Below are 18,233 nucleotides of genomic sequence, written 5' to 3' on the forward strand. Positions count from 1 at the left end.
ATAAACGCTGCAGCTCGAAGCACTTAATTGTTCATTTAAACCAAAATAAGAATACTGTATTTCAGTGACCATGTGGCAGCATTTTCTCAACGGCTTCGAACATACACGCACAATGTCAGATATATTTTGACTTCTCTGCATTAATTAAAAGCAGTGATGTTAGGAATTATTTGCATGTAATAACTGTTTACTTGTTCCTCTTTATGAAACTTGAATAGTTTACATTCTTTCATACATTTCCTTTTTCCTGTTGGCTCCTTCTCCATGTTGCAGTTTCTTTAAAACTCTGCACTTAACTGGTTGCAGGTTGATGGATGGAAAATGTTTTTCTTTTATGAATTAAGCTTTCATTTCTGTAATCAATTATTCTCTTAGACTCTTTTCTTTCTGTGTGTGTGTGTTGGGTTGGGGTTTTTTTTTTTTTTTTTCATCCTCCTTACACAAATTTCCAAACTGAATGCAACCCAATCTCAGCTTGATTCTTGAATTCATTATTAACTTAATTCCTTTGCATTTCCAAGCTCTGAATTAACAGTAGTTTACAGTTTTGGAAAGCACTTGGGTGAAGAGTCTCCTTCCTCCGGCAGAGTCCGGGCAAATACTCATTACAGCAGTGGAAAACCTCCGCTGCCGCTAACAGGCTTTGGCGTGGGGAGCGTAACTCAAGTGCTGAGTTGAATATTTTTTTTTTATATCTCTATATACATATTCTTGTGGAATGAGGCTGTGTAATATTTGCGAAGGCATAACCTTGTCAGGGCTCCCTGGGGCTGGCGTGAAGGCGGCGCAGTGGGGTTTTCTCGCAGCGTGAAGCGTGTGCTTAGCTCCCCGCGTACGGCCGTGCTGGCCCAGAACGGGCTCTTTCAAACCGATTTAGTGTGAAAAATCGTTTTTATTGAATTTTTATTCTGGGTGTCACACTTGCTTTCCCCTGTTTGGTTTAATCTCTGAAAGCCTGGTGCTGGTTGAATTTATTCTGGCAGAAATGTGGCTTCGTTGCAAAATGTTTTGGTGGAGCAGAGCTCTGTGTGTCTGCGTAGAAATGTTTGTGTAAATCCGATGTGTGGACGTGTGCATCTGTAAACACATGCGGTCTGCCCGCCGTGAGCAGCCCGTACGTGTGCCTGAGCTGCAGGAGCCCTGGAAAATTGGAAGCAGAGAGGCTCTCGTTTTGAAAACAGGACTTGAAATAGTTCAGATTTGGGTATTTTTTAGTAGTAACGTGTCTGGGATTGTTCCCCGGCACTGTGAGCTGGGAAGAACAAGTCCTTACGCCCTACCCCCCACCCCTAAAATTACCATCTCCATGTGGAAGACAAAGGGAGGGAAGAAGGACCAGTTTCCCCCTGGCTTCACAAAAAAAAAAAAAAAAAAAAAAAAAAAAAAAAAAATTAACCCCCCTTTTCTGCTCATTGTACTGTGTAAAATGAAAGCCAAGGCCAGCGGGGTGCTGTGATGCTGCTGCACCCCACCACCTGCTCTCCCAGCTGGAATAACCTCACACACTCCCCCACCACCACCCCCCCGGAGCATCCCCCAGAGTCGCGCGTCCTCCCAAACCCACCCAGGAGCTGGGATCCAGCCCCACGCAGCCAGCGAACTGCGGCCGGGGCAGGGTGGGAATGAGTAACTTCAGCCCAGCTTCCCGAGAAGGCGGGAAATGAGTAAAAATGATGCTAAGTAATAATTGTCATTTTCGATTCGTGGGAGGATTTTTTTGAGAGCTGTTCAGAGACACAGAAACGGCCTGGCTGGCTCCACGGAGCGGCTGTCCTCCCTGGAGAGGGATTCCTGTCTGCAGCGTGCAGGGGTGGGGAACAGAAATGCAGGGAAATTATTTCACGTGGAGGATGAAAAAATTATTTAAAAAAAGAAAAAAAAAAATCAGATGCAGCAGCAAGTAGGGGAGCCGGGCACAGAGCTGCTGGGCTCCGTGTTCTGTGTCTCACGCTGGGCTTGCCTGCACGCTGCCTGCTCCCTCGCATGCAAAGGGGCTCCTTCCCTTGCCTCTCCTCCCGCGGAATTTCCTAAATAATTGCTCCTAATAATCCTCATCCCTGTGCTCTGGTTCTGCAAACGTTTTGCCAACAAATACTTCGTGTTGGTTGGGTTTTATGTGGCCGTGCAGGCGCCTGGGAGCCTTCGTGCTCCGCAGGCTGTGGCAGCACGGCTCTTCCGTGCAGGTTGTCAGCGTGACAGTGGGGATTAAAATTGTATTTGGGAAGGTTAAAAAAGGAAAAGTCCTTTTTGTGCAGAAAAATGAGCTGAAGGTTTGTGCGCTGTTTAGTCCTGGTTTAAATGCTGAGGCTAGGGAGGGATTGATGCTTGCTCTCTCCTTTAAAGCCAGATTTTTGCTGTTTTGCTCCCTTCCCCACGACTCTCCCACCTGGGATAATTGCAGGATGTTCTCCAGCGGAGATAATTTCATTTTTATGTGTATTCTTTTTTTCCTTCTAGCTGTATAAATACGATTTTGTTTTGCTATGGGTATTCTCAGGTCCAACTCTGTAGATAGGTGATGGTCAGGATCTGAAAACCCCTAATCCCTTTAGGGAAAAGGGAAAGGAGGTGGTTTCTTCCTGCATATATTTGTGAAATAAAGGCTGGAGGAGTTGAGGGCTATTGCACGGGCATTTCCAGCCGTATTCCTTCTGGGGTTTATACCTCTGAAATACTCGATACCTTTGAAATCCCACAGTGGTTGCTCTTGGGGGGCTGGTTAGAGTGGTTTGCTCCCTGGCGTTTGCAACCTTCCCCCTTTACCCTTTACCTTTACCAAGGGATTCCTGAACCTTGGAGGCTGCGGGAGAGCAGAGGCATCGAGCAGGCGATGGCAGCCGATGATGGGCAAGGAGAGGGCAGAGGGTCTGGGGTGGGGGTGCTGAGGCCGCAGGAGGTGAATGGGTTTGGGGTCGGGGTGGGTGCTGGGAGAGGAGAGCAGGGTGGTACCAGGGTGCAGGTGTGATAACACCCTCCAGTGCCAAAACTGTGTTCGGGCTGCGGGTGGAAACTTGTTCTGCTGAGGCAAGGGGTCACTGTTGTGTTCTTGCAAAACTGGGCTCCCAAGAGCCTTTAGCTGCTCTACCATTTTTTCTTATTTTTTTTTTATTTAAAAAAAAAAAAAGATTACAAGCTCGGTGCTTCAAAAGCATCTCCAAAAGCCCCCGCGATGGCATCTGAACTCTTTCCCAGCAGTGGGTTCCTGCTCTCTCGTCAGGGCTGGGAGCAGGGTATGGTCCCCGCAGCCAGCGGGACCACCTCTCTGGTGGCCACTTTGGTGGCCAAAGCTGGCTGGCTCTATTCTGGTTTTGTTGTTTCCAATTTCTGGCCCCCATACATGGGTTGTGGGTGCCCATGTGACCGCGGCGCAGCTCCCCACCAAACGTCCCCGGGGTGGGTGCAGCCACAGGACCAAAGCCACCAGGATTCCCCTGCTGATGCCAGCACCCATCACCTGCAGACCAATGCCATCTCACCAGCTTGCTCCTGCAGGACCATCCCATGGGTGCCAGGACCCAAATCAGTCCCCTGCAGAGGGGGTCCCGCATCCAGCATTGTGTGTCGGATTCCCATGGGAAAAGGGGAAGCATCCGGGAAAGCACCAGGAAGCTGCTGTGGGTGGAGGGGTCGATATGGGGACAGGGCAGGGGGGACTGGGGACACAAGTGACTTTTCCATCCAGGAAGGTCTTGGCTCCCGCTCTGAACTGGGTCCAAGCCTGTCTCTGCTGCAGCCAGCTGAACCCCAGCGGGAGCCGGCCGAGCTTTGTGTCTCGGCAATAATGTCTCATAAAATTAAATGATGTGTGTGTTGGAGTTCGGTGGATGTGGATATTTGTGTCTGAGCTTGCTCCAGCAGGAGCCTTTCTCTCCCACAAGGGCTGAACCCACATGAATACCCTCATTTCTCTCGTTGATGTGTGTTTTTATTTTTTTCCCCGCTTCGCCCTCCTTAGGAAAAAGCTTTACCCTGACGATCACCGTCTTCACCAACCCCACCCAAGTCGCTACCTATCACCGAGCCATTAAAGTGACCGTAGACGGACCCCGGGAGCCACGAAGTAAGTGATGTGTTTTATTTGGCAGCCGCTGAGCAGCGAAGGGGGCGTGTGGGGGGCTGAGCTCTCTGTGGCCAAAGGATGCAGGTTGCCCCTGCAGCCAGGCAAAGCCAGGCAGGGCAGGCATCGTTTGCAGCGTGCAGGGCTAACGAGCTGGCATTGGCGTGGCCGAGAGAGCCCGTGTGACTTGGCTCCTTTTATTTTCTATGCATGGCAGAGCACGGCGTGGGTCCCTGCCTGCTGCCTGCTCTTGTTGCACTCCGTATCCCATCGTGGAGGGATGGTTTTATAGGTCCAGTCCGCTATAAACGGGTGGGATGTGGGATGTAGGGAAAACGCTTCAGGCTTCAACAGCAAAAATACAAAGAGCTTGCACCTGGTGGCGTGCAGGGCATCGCTGGCGAGGATGCAAAGCCAGAGGTGCTGTGCCTGGCTTTGGAGGCTGGTTTGCTGATTCTTAAGCTAAAAATGTTTGCAGGTTTCCTTCGTCCTGTGCTTGTATTTGCCTGTCTGTCCGCACGGGCCCAGGAGAGCACCTTCCCCTTTTGGTTAGCGGTGGTTTCGTTTTTGGGTTGTCAAAGGCTCTGACCGGCAGTGCCCGCGGCCGGGGGCTGCGCTGCTTGAGAAAACCAAAGAGACGAGTAAACCGCAGAAATGTCTTTCTGTTTTGATCGAGTAGGTGCTCCTGGGTGCAGGACGGTGCCTCCTGGTTGAGGGTGGCTCTTGGTGAAGGTGGCTGTGAATCGCCCTCGCTGGGTTGGTTTTTGGCATCGGGCTGGTTGGAGCTCACCTTGGCATCGCCCGTGATCCAAGGAGTGCAAGGAAAGGCTCCGGTGGCATCAGTGGGGGAGTTTTCCTTTTGCCACGAGTAGGATTTGCTCTGTGGAACCTCCTGTGTGGTGGGGCCTTGTCCCCAGGGCCTCAGTCTCCAGCTTCTTGCTCCCACTTTGCCTTCCTGCTCACTCAGCACCACCCTGGGGACTATAAAGCAGAGTTTGTTCCCTTTGCGTGTAAAGCTGTCAGTGCCCAAATTGAAGGGAAACTGTTTGATCCTTCTAAATATGCTTTAGAAAATATTTTCTGTTGATGCTGTCGTTGGGCCATCGGTGCCCCTTGATGTCAGGCCAGGTGGAGGCTGTTACCTCGGTGAGGGAGTTTTATTTGCTTCAGGGTTTGTTGGATTTTTCTTCCCCCTTGATTTTTATTTTGGAGCGTGAAAAGCTTTACGGGAGCCTGTCGAGCCACCGGGCTGGATTTGCAAAGCTGGAATCCAGGCGATGCTGTGCTGTTGGTTTTTCTTTTAAGCCAGAAACACAAGGCAGGTCCCTGTTGTGGGGCTGTGGCAACAAGCAAACGTGGGTCGTGGTGGGTGCTGCAGCCACCAGGAATGGGCTCAGCCTGGGGCTGGGAGGGGAAAGCAGGGAAGGGTTGGGCAGGGAGTTTCACAACTCTCCCAGGTCAGGAATAGAAACCAGGTCTCCTGACTCTTGGCTCAGCCCTTTATCTGCTGCATCAGATCGCCTTTCTAATAATAATAATAATCAGGAATACATAAATAATAATACAAGGTAAGATAGTCGCTACTCTGAGCGTTTGGTTTGCTCTGACTTCACCAATAGCCAGTGCTCGCCAAACCCCTGCTGAATCATACCTGCTCCTCCTGAATTTCAACAGCTCGGCTGATCGCTCCCGATCTTTCATTTACATTTTCTGATACAGAGGCGACGGCTTCCCAGCCAGACGGGGAGCTGGGGGGCTGAGCCGTGGGCATGCTCGCCCTGTGCTCTTTGGGTTGGGGCCATGCCTCTGTTTGGCATAATTAAGCAAAACTGGAGGATGGAGCAGCTTGCCCTGGCTCTGCCTCGGTGTGCCTGAGGGATGCCCTCCCTGGGATGCCGTCCTGGCCTGCAAGGTCAGCAGTTTACTGCTTTCTTTTTCTTTTTTTTTTTTTTTTTCTCTGATTTGTGGACCTCAAAATGTTTGTGCTGGGGTTGTAGGCACCTTGAGGAGGACTGTGTGGTGGTTAGTTGCTGCTTATGCCCTTAGCTTGTGTGGACACCAAAGGTTGATCTCTTCCCCCATCCCTACAGCCCATAAATTGCTGATTGAAGGAGTTTAGACCCAAGTTGTGGGGCTTTTTGTATTTTTTCAGATGATCATAGACTTGTTGGCAGTGAAGGTCATATTTTGACTCCTAGTTTGTCCCTGGGGCTTGACTATGTGATTGATGAAAATGCAGTGTCTTGCACCGGATGAAAAAAAAAAATAATTTAAAACAGTCTTTTTTTTTTTTTTTTTTTTTGTGCCACAGTTTGGTTTGCGTTTTCTAATGAACATGAAATTTTAAAACATATAATTACATAATGCCCTTTGCCCTTCCCTCTCTGCAGTCCTCTGCAGAAACCCTTGGTGTGGAAATACCGGCTGCAAGATGACCTGGGCTCCTTCATGGAAAACCACCGTGGTTTTCCTGGTTATCCTGCCACTGGGTGGCTCTCCGGCATAGCACCCCTTGGTGCGCCGGCATCCACCAGGCTCGCCAGCAATGGGAGCCGACAGAGCCCAGTAATAACCAGTAATAACCACCTTTGGCCAAACACCATGGCTCGCGCTGCCATCCCCTGCTTGGCTTTGAGAGGCGAGAGCTGCCAGGAAGAATTGCAATTTTTATGTGTGTGTATATATATATTGTATACACTTTTAAGCATATACGTATGTAAACGCATACGTATGTGTGTATATAGCTGCATGTATATGTGTGTGCATAGAAATATATGTGGTTTTTTTCACCCTTCTCGGCTGTAGTGCTCAAATGAGTGGGACACAGTGTGTGTTGGCTCCTGTTGAGCAGGATCAGTGCTGGCTGGGACTGGAGGCTGGATGTGGGGCTGGCGTGAGTGGGCAGAGAAGCACCCTTAATGTGGAAAGAATTGGCCATTTGTCTTGGTATCCTGGGAAAGCCCTGGGCATCGTCTTCTCAGATGCAGTGAAATTCCTCCAGCAAACGTTCTTGTGGGGTTTTTGGGCCAGAAAGGCGGCTGGGCTCCACGCCCCACCTCTGAGCATCCCATTCATCTTCCACCCCTGTCCCATCGCTTCATCTCAGCCCTTGAGCAAGTCTTTTAACTAAAGCTGCACCCAGAAAAACTTCTGAGGAGTTTAAATTGAGTTGAGATGGGGAAGAAATCGCAGGGAAGCGGAGAACAACCAGAGCCCCTTGTGGGGCTGGGGGATGAAGCCGGGGGGGGGGGGACCAGGAGAGCTGGACCATGGTGCTGAGGACCCCCAAGCACATTCCTTTGAAGGACCCACAGCCAAGCGAGGAGCAGTGCCAGGGCTGATAAAGTGGTGGCTTTGGCCAAGCCGCTCTCGGCTGCGCTGCCACAGTCCCTGAGCATCCCCAAGCCATCAAGCAGCTCCCTCCCAGAGTCCTGCTCCCTCCCAGATATAATTTTTTTTTTTTTTTGCATGCTCGAGCTCTTTCTGGGTTAGATCTGGAGAGAAAAAGGACATTCTGTCAAGTTGGCACCTTAGCTCTAAACAAATAGCGCAGCGGGTGCCAAGTGTTGACATACTTTGTACAAACAGGAAGTAATAAAATATTTGAACTTCCTGTGGAATTTCCTTCTTTTTTTTTTCCCTTTCTCTGCAGTTCTTTATTTAGCAAGAACCCAACTCAGCCGAGCTGCAGCCCTGGTGCAAAGCCCTCTCGCATCCACAGCTGCTTGCAAAATAATCCACAAGAAGCAGAACATGGAAAAATGAATAGCTGGAAGCTATACAGGGATGTTTAGTCTGTTCCTGGGTAAATGGGAGCATCTCCAGGGCCTCCCCCATCACACCCACCTGCTGGCTGCCTTCCCTTTCCCTTCCCTTCCCACTGCTCTCGCCTTCTCTCTGCTGTCACTTCTGCTCTCCTCCTCCCGGCTCCCCTTTGCAGCACCAGCCCCTTTCTGCCCATCTCCTGGGAACTCTTGTGCAAAGTCTCTTTCTCTTAATTTTTTTTTCTTCTCTTTAAATGCCTTTCCCCCCATCCTTGACTCTTTTTTTTTTTTTTTTTTTTTTTTTTTTTTTTGCTGCCATTCCATCTTCCTTAACCTCTCTCCCTCCTTCCGAAATCTCTTCTTCCCTTAACCCCTTGTTTCTGATTTCTATCCCATCCCTGCTGTCCTGGCCGCTGTGTTGAGGAGGAAGGGCAGAGCAGGAGGACTTGATCACTCACCATAACCCTTGTGGGGAAGCACATCTATACTCAGCCACGCTCGTTTGGGCTAAACCCATCCCTCTGGCTGCGAGCATGCACAGAGCCCTGTGTGCCGATGCCGGTGTGGTGGGAAGGGGTGCAAGGCAGCAGCGCTAGGATATGCAGAGTCTTTTCTGCTTACACGGTGAGGGCTTGGACCACGTTGAGTTTAAAATTGCTTTCTGAGGTTCAGTGCTGCCGAAGTTTGGGTGAACAGAGCTGGTTTTCTTCCCCTGGCCAGCAAAGAAGGCGAGTGGAGGAGGGAGCGGGATGCTGGAGCGAGGCACTGGGTGCTGCAGCCCTTGCCTGGCACCACGGACCTCCCCGCTCTTACGTTGCGGTTTAATTTTCTCCTGTCCTGTCCTGAATGATGAAACAGGTGTGAGGAAGGGAGGGCTGTAGCCTGGGTTTCCCTGTCTGAAGAGCATGGGGCAGCAGGGTCCCTGTGTATCCCCCCCTTGTTGCCCACTTGGCCACAGCAGCAGCGCGAATGCTTGTGGCGGTGCTGGTTTTTGGTCTCTTCCTGCCCTGCTTGTTTCAGGTGTGTGTCCCAGATTCAGTGCTTTCAGTCGTGTCCTCGCTTGGTGTGACAGGACCAGCGGTGTGTCCCCACCCTGCAGCATCTGCTGGCTCGGGCAGCAGGATGGAGGGGGCTTGTGGCTGGGCTACCACCAGCCAGGCAAGAGCATTTTGTATCCCCTTCTCCCACCGTGTTGTCCCTGCAGGGTTTTTCTGGTGGGTCCCCATCCTGCACAGGCACAAATCCCCTCCGTGCCGCTCTTCCCTCCCCAGTAGGTTTCCTGCCCTCCATGTCCCTGGGGAGGGAGCAATGGGGCCATGCCAGGAGTGGTGCCACCCCACAGGGGACACTCCAGCGGCCACTGCTCCCAGCGTGGCCCTGAGCACCCACTGCCACCTCGCGCGGCACGTAGCCAGCGGGTAGAAAGGCTTCTCACCTCCCACGGCTCTGAGTCGTTTCCAAGAACCGCTGCTTTTTGCTTTCATATTTTTGAGAGCCTCAGCTGGGTGAGGGTTTCCCTCCCCACCTGACCCCTGCATGTGACATCAGCCTGAGCTGCAGCCTGGCCCCATGCTCTCGGCTGGGAAATTAAGAGTTTGGGATTTGCAAAGGGTGGAAACTCCCTTGTCGGTGCCTGTGCAAGGTGTTAGTGATATCTGTGTCCCCAGGGTGCTGGCAGGCAGTGGGTGCGAGGCTTTGGCTTGGGTGCTGGCTGCCCTTGAGCGCCTTATGCATTGGGGGTCTTGGCTTCAAGTATGGGGTAAAAAAAACAAAAACAAAACCAAAAAAAAAACCCCAAACCTGGAAGAAAGATTGACTGTACAGGGGAAAATCCTGTCTGTAAATCCAGCCTGAAGATAGCTTTGTCACTCAACAGCAGCGTCCTGGGGTGGCTGCGGGAGGAGGGGGCACCCAGAGCTGGGGCACCTGCTGCAACGGCATTTCTTCCAGCAGCGCTTGCACTGCCCAGGTGGCAATCAGGGAGGAGAAAGCGTAGTATCAGCACTTACTGGGGATGACACATACCTTGCTGTGGCTTCTCTATCCATCTCGAGGCCGTGCTGATAAAAGCAGCACCCTGAACCACCCGGTCCTGTGTCGGACCCGCCAGCCCGGACACACCTCGGCACCGCTGCCCACACACCCCTATCTCACTGCCTCCATCTCTGTTCTCATCCCACGCCCAGCGCCTCGCTGGCCCCAGCTCCCCGCATCCAGGTGCATCTGCCAACCACCCTGAAAAGCCTCTCTCACTTTTTTTTTTTTTTTAAAATTTATTTAAGGTGTATCTGAATTCATTTTTCTTGAGCTCAGAGGAGTCTGTGCGGTGGGTTTGGTGTTTTGGTTTTTTTTCACCCTTTTACTCCTAGTGGATGCTCCAGTTTGAGGCTAGAGAGAAAAATGGTGCGCAGGACCGTGCTAGCAAGGCAAGTGGTCCCCCGCTGCTTTCCCCATCCCTCGTGGCTGTAGATGAGTCTGAGATTTACTACCAGAAACAGCAAAAACTGAAACCCCGTTTTACTTAGGGAAGGGAAAAGAGGTGCAATATTTCACCCCTAGTGAAATATTTCATCAGAATAAGCTCTGCAGAGACCCCAGTACGCTGCTGACAAACAGAAATCACCAGGCATCCCCTGTAAGATGATGCTGCCCTAGTTTGAGCCTCCCATCCTGCCAAATTTAATCTGCAGATGTGGGGCCAAGCACCTGGGTTTTGCATTTGCCGTGGGATGTGCTGGGACACTTCAATGCTTTAATCGGGACAGTTGCACATGTGGAATTGGTCAAAACGTGTGGAATTGGTCAGCTCATGTGGAACTGATCCACGCAGTCAGCGGTCACTCCTCAACACCATCTCGGCACCGGGCTCGACCCCCAAACCAGCTCCGCTCTGCTCCGCAGCCCCCAAGCGTGGCAGGGGTGTTTATTTGGAGGCGAAGGCAGCTTGCCCAGAGCAGAGGCTGTGCTGTGGCTGGGGGAGGCTGAAGAGCAGAGTCGGCCCCTCTCACTGTGGCAGCGTTCAGATTTGGGGGGTTTCAGAGGTGGGGGCTTCCCCGTGGCATGGACTTCTGTGCTCCTGTTTGTTTTTCCTGGGATACAGCAAACTCGATTCCTTTAGCAGTATCGTATTTTCATGCCTTCATGGCTTAAATGCCATCAAAAGTATAAAATGATGTGTTTAATATATTGCAGCAGTGGTTATTTCCTTGCTCACTTTGGGGTTGCAATGTCTTTAAAAGCACTGATGGATTCTGGGGAGATTTGTGCCTCCTTGGTAATTGCTTGTAACTGAGAGCATCTCTTTAGGGCTTCTCTCGTTTGCACCGTTTTGAGGGGGGGGGGAAAGAAAGATGGAGCAGAAACATGCCTGTTACCTTTGAGGAAAGTGACTGATCCATTAGTTCCCATCCTGGCCCTGCCGTTGTGCTTCACGGAGGGGAAATTGCGGCACTTTTGGTAAAGACCGAGCCGCTCTCAGGGAGGAGCAGAGCCGATGCCAGGAACCCCACGGCAAAGCTGTCGGTTGCCCCCGCAGCCTGGTGGGGGTTTTGTCCGACCCGTCTCAGGATGCTTTGTTGCGTGGACCTGCGTAAATCTTGTAGGTTTGTGTAAATCCACACCGTGCTTCCTCCGCAGGGCAGGGGAGGAGGGGGCTAAAAAAGGCTGTCTTACAGTTTTGTTATGATTTGAAACAACTCTGAGAGGAGACAGGGACCTGGAAGAGCTCGGTGGGGTGTGGGAAGGTGTGGGGCAATGCATCGTGGCTTTCCAAGATGCCAGCTTCATGAATCTGGAGAAATAAAGTAAAATCTGTAGCTCTCCCATTCCAGGGACACGGGGAAATCAGGATCTACCAAGCAGCAGCCGCAGGTGCGAGTCAGTGAAGGACAGTCTAAAATAGCTGAGGACGAAGAACAGGGAGTGGGGCAGGTGGGTGGGATTATGGGATGGGAGCCAAAGAGGAGCAAGGGCAAAATGATCCCCTGCTGCCGTGGTCCTACAGGCAATTTTGAGACCCCCCCCAGTCTGCGGTGTGCCTAGGGCAGTGACATCCTGTTTTTGCTGCGCCTTTTACCCTCAGAGATTTGATACGGCTTTGGCAAGTGCTTGGAGAAGGGAGAATAAATTATTAGAGGGTCTTGTGCTTCTCAGAAGCTCAAATAGAGACCCAGGACGGGGGCTGCGTTGTGCCAGTATTGTACGACTTCAGATCTTTATCTTGGCAAAAAGGCTTCCTTGTGGGGATACATAAAACTTGAACTTGAGATGTTTCTGTAATTAAAAGCAGGCTCAGTGCTGAAGTGCTCCCGTGGGGTGATAGTTTTGGGTATTATTAGGGTCTTTTGTTTTATTCCCCTGCTTGTCCTTAGCTAGATATAAATACACAGACATTTCCCAGTTTGTCCGGGAATTAGTAAAAATAAAAGAGGAGGGGGGGGAAATGGTGACGAAAAAGGAAAAATATGAGGGGGGAAAAAAAAAGGAAAAAAAAGACAGCTAAATCAATCAAACCAACAAGATCATTTAAATAAATAAATGTCCTCACCACTTCCTGGACAGTTATTTGTCGATGTAAAATTACTATAATTTGTTCTAATTTAAAATGCGGTGCTTAAAATACGCTGATTTCCCACCTCTGGAGACCAGTCCTCTTCCCTGGGGAGGAAGAGGAGGAAATCCTGAGCGACACTTTCTCACTTCCTCGTGAACTCTCTGCCCTGGATGTGCTGCAGCCATCTGAGGTGGGTGTTTGAAGAAACCCGGGGGGCTCCGTACGACTGCCTGGGGGCTTCGGCATCGCTCCTGGGGGCTGGTGGGCCACCTGCCATGGTGCTTCCCCACCGTGGCCCAGGCGTGATATCCGTGGGGATACCAGGCTAATCCCAGCCATGCTCCAGCCTTTAGTTTTGCCAGATGGAGCCTGTGGGTCTCTGCTTCTCCCCACATTGTTCCAGCCCTGTGGGGGGCCCTACCTGGAAGAGCAACGGGCTCTGGATGGGCCGTAGGCTTTTTGGGGGTGTGCTGAAACCAGGCAGGCACAGGAAATTCTCAGTGAGAATGCAAGGGATTGTAATATTTTAATTTTATCACTGGTTTTTGTGTTATCCCTTCAGCTGCCATTAGGGTTGTTGGCGCCTGGGATGGGGCACTTGCATGGACGGTGCCCACGAGCCCTGGCCGCTCCGTCCCTCCTGCACGGGGACTGTTCAGCTCCATCTCACCTTTCCCTGTCCCGTTTGCATTTTGGATGGAGACAAATGAAAAGCAAACGTGAGCGGGCTGGGCGGGTGGCATGGCATCGGTGCCACCACTGCGCACCCCACCAGGCAGCTTGAGGGGGGCACGGTGCGCTGCCTGCTCTCATCCCCCATCTGCCAGATCCCTGAAAAACCTCCGTAACACCCTGTGAACCAGGGCCCTGGCAGTGAGCGGCTGGGCAGGAGGCAGAGGACAGGGTTGAACCCGCATCTCCCGGAGCACGAGCACGGAGGAGGCCCAGAAGTGGTGGGGCAGCAGCTGGCCCAGGGTGGGGAGTGATGAGGAGGTGCCGGCGCGAGGCTCGGGGCTCTGCGTTGGTGCAGGAGCCCTTGCAAATCGGTACTTGCTGCGAAGGAGGGTTTCTCTGTTTGTATTCCCATCGCTAATGTGTTTTGATCCCAGCGGGGAAATTTGCACCCTTTGGTATCTGCCGAGACGTCCAGGGCATTGTTTTCTTGCAGAGGCAGTTCGGACGCTGTTGATACATGCATCGAAAGCAATTATGTTAAACTACCTCCTCCTCTAATTTCTTATAGGCACTGCTATCCAGTTAACCCCTTCGGGGTCCAGTCCTGCAAAGACAAGACGAGGGGGAATTGGGGCTCTAGGGGTGGGTGGATAAATATCCCTCCGGGAGAAAAGCAGCCCAGCACTGGGTTTGTGTGGGTCGGGCTTTGCAAGACCCCCCAGCATCATGCGGGACCCGCTCGCCCCTTGGCAGGGCTCAGGGAGCCCCAGGGGATGCTCAGGTGCCAGGGGCTTGCACAGCATTCCCTGGGGAAAGCAGAGCGGGGACAAAGGTTGCCCGACAGTGCTCAAAGCAATGGGTGTGCATCACCTGAGCCTTTGGTGTTACAGCTCCAGGCTGTCATCCCGGCCTCAAAAGAAGTATTAATAGAGCAACCAAAATTATATGGGCTCTGGTAAATTCACTCCTCTAATTATTTTATTTGCCCCATATAGTAAATTCCACCTCTCCTTTTATAATCACTTGGTGCATAATAACTTCAAGATCATTTCACTTAAAAATGACCAGTATTTTCTAAGCGAAACACTATTGGGAGTCAGAATGGGGAAATTATTTTTGCTTGCATTGTACAAAGAAATCTTTGTTGAAATTGGTTGCGACACCTCCCGCTTTTGAAAGCTTCGGGAAAACCCCAGGGCACAATTCTCAGCTGGGGTGGAAGAAGCATACCTGCCTCTGCTCTGGCTTTGAAAATAAATCAGAATTGAAGAAGTGGGCATTGATAGTGTATTTGGAAGAGGTTAAAATGGAGCAAAAGGATCCTGTGGTAGATGGGGAATGTTTGGAGAATTAAATTTCACTGAAGGCTTCTTCCAGAAGGATGTCGGTGGTGTTTCGATGCTGGGCACAAGGGTGAGTTGTGCCAGGTGTTGTACAAATAAATAGCAAAAGAAATTCCCGCTGGGTCCAGCAGCACGGCCCAAAGGGAGCTGTGCAAAGGGGCAGATGGGCTGGGATGGCTTGCAAGTGATGGGACACGTCAGCACTAAAAAGGAGTATTTGTAAGCACTGCGGCAAGGATGTTGGTGAGCTTCACTCCTTTGCAAAGGGGCAATGTTTTACCCTGTGCCTCAGTTTACCCGTTTGTAAAGCAGATCTAATAATTTGGTGGGCAACAGGTGATGCAGGAGCACTGCATGTGTGTGGAGGTTGTTGTCAGTGAGAATTTATCATGCTGTAGCTGAGACTGCATGTGGCAGGGTTATCAATGAAGTGCAGCCCTGCTTCCCTCGGGTGGGATTTGCAAGCTCTGAGAGACGGTGCAGAGGGTCACAGATTGGAAAAGGGGGGGGGGGGGGAAAGTCAGTGCTAAAAGGCAAGTTTCATTTCAGGGAAGACAACAGCTAAAGGACCAGAACTATCAAACAAAACCACAAGATCACATCAGATGTCAGGGCAGGACACATCTTGTTTCTCCCTCTCGAAAGGGCTTATCAGCACAACCAATCACTTTAATGATGTGGCAGAGGGAGGAAGAGGATTTGACTCAGAGTGAGACGAAATGTAGTTCCTAAGACCCTTCTCTTCCACTGCCGGAGACCAGTCACCTGTTCTACAATCAGCCAGAGATAAATCATATCCTGCAGCGGAAGGTGCTTAGACATGATTTTGCATTATTTTATTTTACTCTTTCCAGTGAATCTACGCGCTGTAGTGTGAGAGGAGGGGACAGGGGAGGAAGAAGAGGGACCGAGCAAGCAGAGAGCATCCCCGGTGCCTGTCTCATCCTCTGAGCCCTTGCACCAAAGGTGATGGCAGCAGGAAGGTGCTGAGCAGCTCAGCCCCGTGCTGCTGTGCCTCCCCGCACGGAGGTTCCCAGCTGAGCACATCCCGAAATTGCGTGCAGGAGCCGGCAGCAGCTCGGCAGCCCCGGAGCCTGGCACAGCCCCTCTGCCTGCAGTTAGCTCGTGCACAGCTCCGCTTTTTTGGCTTTGGAAGAGCGGTGTTGCAGAAAGGATGAAGGGTGCTGTGCAGGTCACGTTGCTCTTGGGCTCTTGCTTCCACCGTTGTGCTGTGCGTGCTGGCAAAGCTCGGCAGGAGCCGTAATTATCGGACATACCAGCCAGTCTCTGGAGATGGAGCTTGGAGCTTAATCCTGGGATCGGGGGATATTAGCATTCAAATGTCAGGGCTCAGCTCCAGCTCTGTCCTAGGGTGAAGGGGAAACCCAGCACTCGAGATCCTCAGACCCTGAGAAAGTTTGGGTCTGATCTGGGTTACTGAGAGCTGCCATAGCCAGCTGGCTGCCCGGCAGCCTCGCAGCGTCAGGTACAGCTCATACCCATTAGCTGTACCACATTCCTTGCACAGGTCTGAACCCAGCAGATGGTCCTCCCCATCCTGGGCAGAGTATCCTTAGCCAGTGTCACCCGAAGGAATTTGATGTGCTTGCCCTAATGGAACAGGTTATTAACTGGGAAAAACCAGCTATACTGGTACCACGCAGGTTCCATTTCAAGTTGTTAGATAGCAGGCATTAACTCACTGTAAACTGGCATCACTCCACTGATCTAGGTAGTGACAGCTAATACATGCAGTTGAAAATCTGATCTCAGACGTGACTGAGGCAATACCAGATGGATGTACTTGAGATCCGTCTCCTTTCTCCCAAGCACCCAGCTTTGAAATCTTTGAATCGGGGGGTTTTGCCTAATTCCATGAGAACTGGACCACAGCCCATAAATGAATTTTGCCTTCCTGGAAATGGGAGCAACTGCAGAGAAGTCAGCGAGGTTGGTGGTTTTTGCACCCTGGTATGAAAGCTGCTGTATTTCCCACAGATCTGCACCAATCTGCTGGTTTGTGACACTCGACGTGAGATTTTCAGGTCTGCAAATCAAAACTTTTAAAACCCACCTAATTCACTCTCTTGTCTCAGCGTCAGGCTTTCAGAGGTCTTTAAGGATGGAAAGATGCAGGAAAGCACTTGCAGGGGTTTTTCTGCAAGGCATGAGTGGGCTAAATGCTTAAACCTGACAAATTTTACCGAGTGTATCGCCGAGAGTGCCCCCAGCTTTCCCTGTGCTGTGAAGTGTTTTAGGTATCTTTGCATATCTAGAAAGACTCCGTCTCCCTTCTGAAACCCTGGGAATGGGGAGCTGTGTCCTTCAGGAATTTGTGCCGAAGGTGACTGGAAATTTGGGCGTGATGTTCCTTTTGATTTGAACATGGGCCACAGCTCTCGCATCCCAGGAGCTTTTGGAACTGCTACCTGGAACTGGATTTCTGTTTAAATAACTGAATTAATGCCCTGCTTTGTTTTCCTTCCAGAGGGCTTAGTTTTGGGGTGTCCCAGTGCAATAAAGGACCACAACAGGATTTAGCAGGAGCTGCCCCACTTGCAAGGGCTCCCGTGGCAGGGTGGGCAGGGAGAGAGGCAGAGGCAAAGTCAAGGGACTAACCCAGAAGCGAGACGAGATTAGGGGCTTGCAAAGGCAGCTAATCAATACCAGGCTGCCTAGAGCGAGCATCTCTGCCGCTGCTGGAGCTTCAGACAGTAAAAAACCTACTGTAAATGCAACATATCTCTGTGCTTCCTGCCAGCTGGCTGGGAGCCAGCCTATTTCCTTCAAAAAGAGGGATATTTATTTTCATCCTTTTAGAGGCAGCCAATTCATCTCAGACCACCACCAGCTAAAAAAGCTTTATAAATTAGCAGCTTGCATTTTTTTTTTTTTTTTGGTAATTCTCTCCCCCACCCCCTTAAATATTATTTTCCTTTCGTTGTTCAAGTCGGTGTAAATCCTCTGCCAGGACATGCGAGCCGAGGCGCATTGCGACACACTCCCCTTTCTCTCCAAGCTGGAGAAAGACAGTAGCGGTAGTGTCTCACGAAAGCCAGAGGAAACCAAAGCAAAGCCTCGCCGTGACTGATTCTCTTTCCAAATGGCGTAAGCAGGCCAACTTCAAACATGTGAATAACGAGTTATCTGTGCTTGACTTTGTTCGGCAGCAGAAGAGACAGTTCCTTCTAATGTTTTCCTCCTGTGAACTTCTGGGCTTCAGCTTTTCGAAGCCGGCTGAAGTAGCGTTGGCACTTGCTGGCTGCTGCTGCTCACTGGAGCTCGGTGGAGATCTCCACCATCCTCTGTGGAGACATCATGTTTGAGTTCCTTCCAGCTGTGGACAGCCCAGTTCCCATCTCCACGCTGTCCTCCCCTCCCTCTTCCACTGGCCGTGGGGCTCCACCAAGTTCTTCTCGGCTGGGAATTCCCCATGGCGAGTCTCGAGCCAGAGGTGGGTTTCCAGGGAAGACCTGAGGGATGCTCATGTGTTGTGTTAGAGGTATGCAAAGATGAAACCACCCCAACATCTGCTGTAAGGGACAGACCTGCTGTTCCCATAACGCGGGCGTTTCACATGTGGCTTGTTTCTGGAGCACATGCTGGGACTTGATAGTCTCGCCGATTCTCAGACTGGGAAAAAATTCAACCCTCTGTAGAGGATTGGCGCGTCTCTCTGAAGTACCTATTTTGAGGGCTACAAGAGGGATTTGAAAGGTGTTTTTGTGCATTGAGATGGAGTTTTATCCACTGCTGATTGCTTTCTTGTGGTCCGTTCTCATAGACGTGTAGAGACTGAGCCGCTGGGTTGCGCGCAGCGTGGCTGCGCGGGCTGCTCCTGG

General features: G+C 51.2%; 1 protein-coding gene across 1 annotated transcript in view; it reads left to right on the forward strand.

Moving 5' to 3' along the window:
- The window catches only part of RUNX3 (RUNX family transcription factor 3), a 60,486-nt gene that overhangs the window by 21,973 nt on the left and 20,280 nt on the right, over nt 1–18,233 (forward strand). Inside the window, exon 4 of the mRNA XM_055705654.1 lies at nt 3,956–4,060. Coding sequence (XP_055561629.1) covers nt 3,956–4,060 — 105 coding nt within the window. The remainder of the gene's footprint in view (nt 1–3,955; nt 4,061–18,233) is intronic.

The sequence above is a fragment of the Falco cherrug genome, chromosome 3 (genome assembly GCF_023634085.1).
Source record: "Falco cherrug isolate bFalChe1 chromosome 3, bFalChe1.pri, whole genome shotgun sequence".
Classification (NCBI taxonomy): Eukaryota; Metazoa; Chordata; class Aves; order Falconiformes; family Falconidae; genus Falco; species Falco cherrug.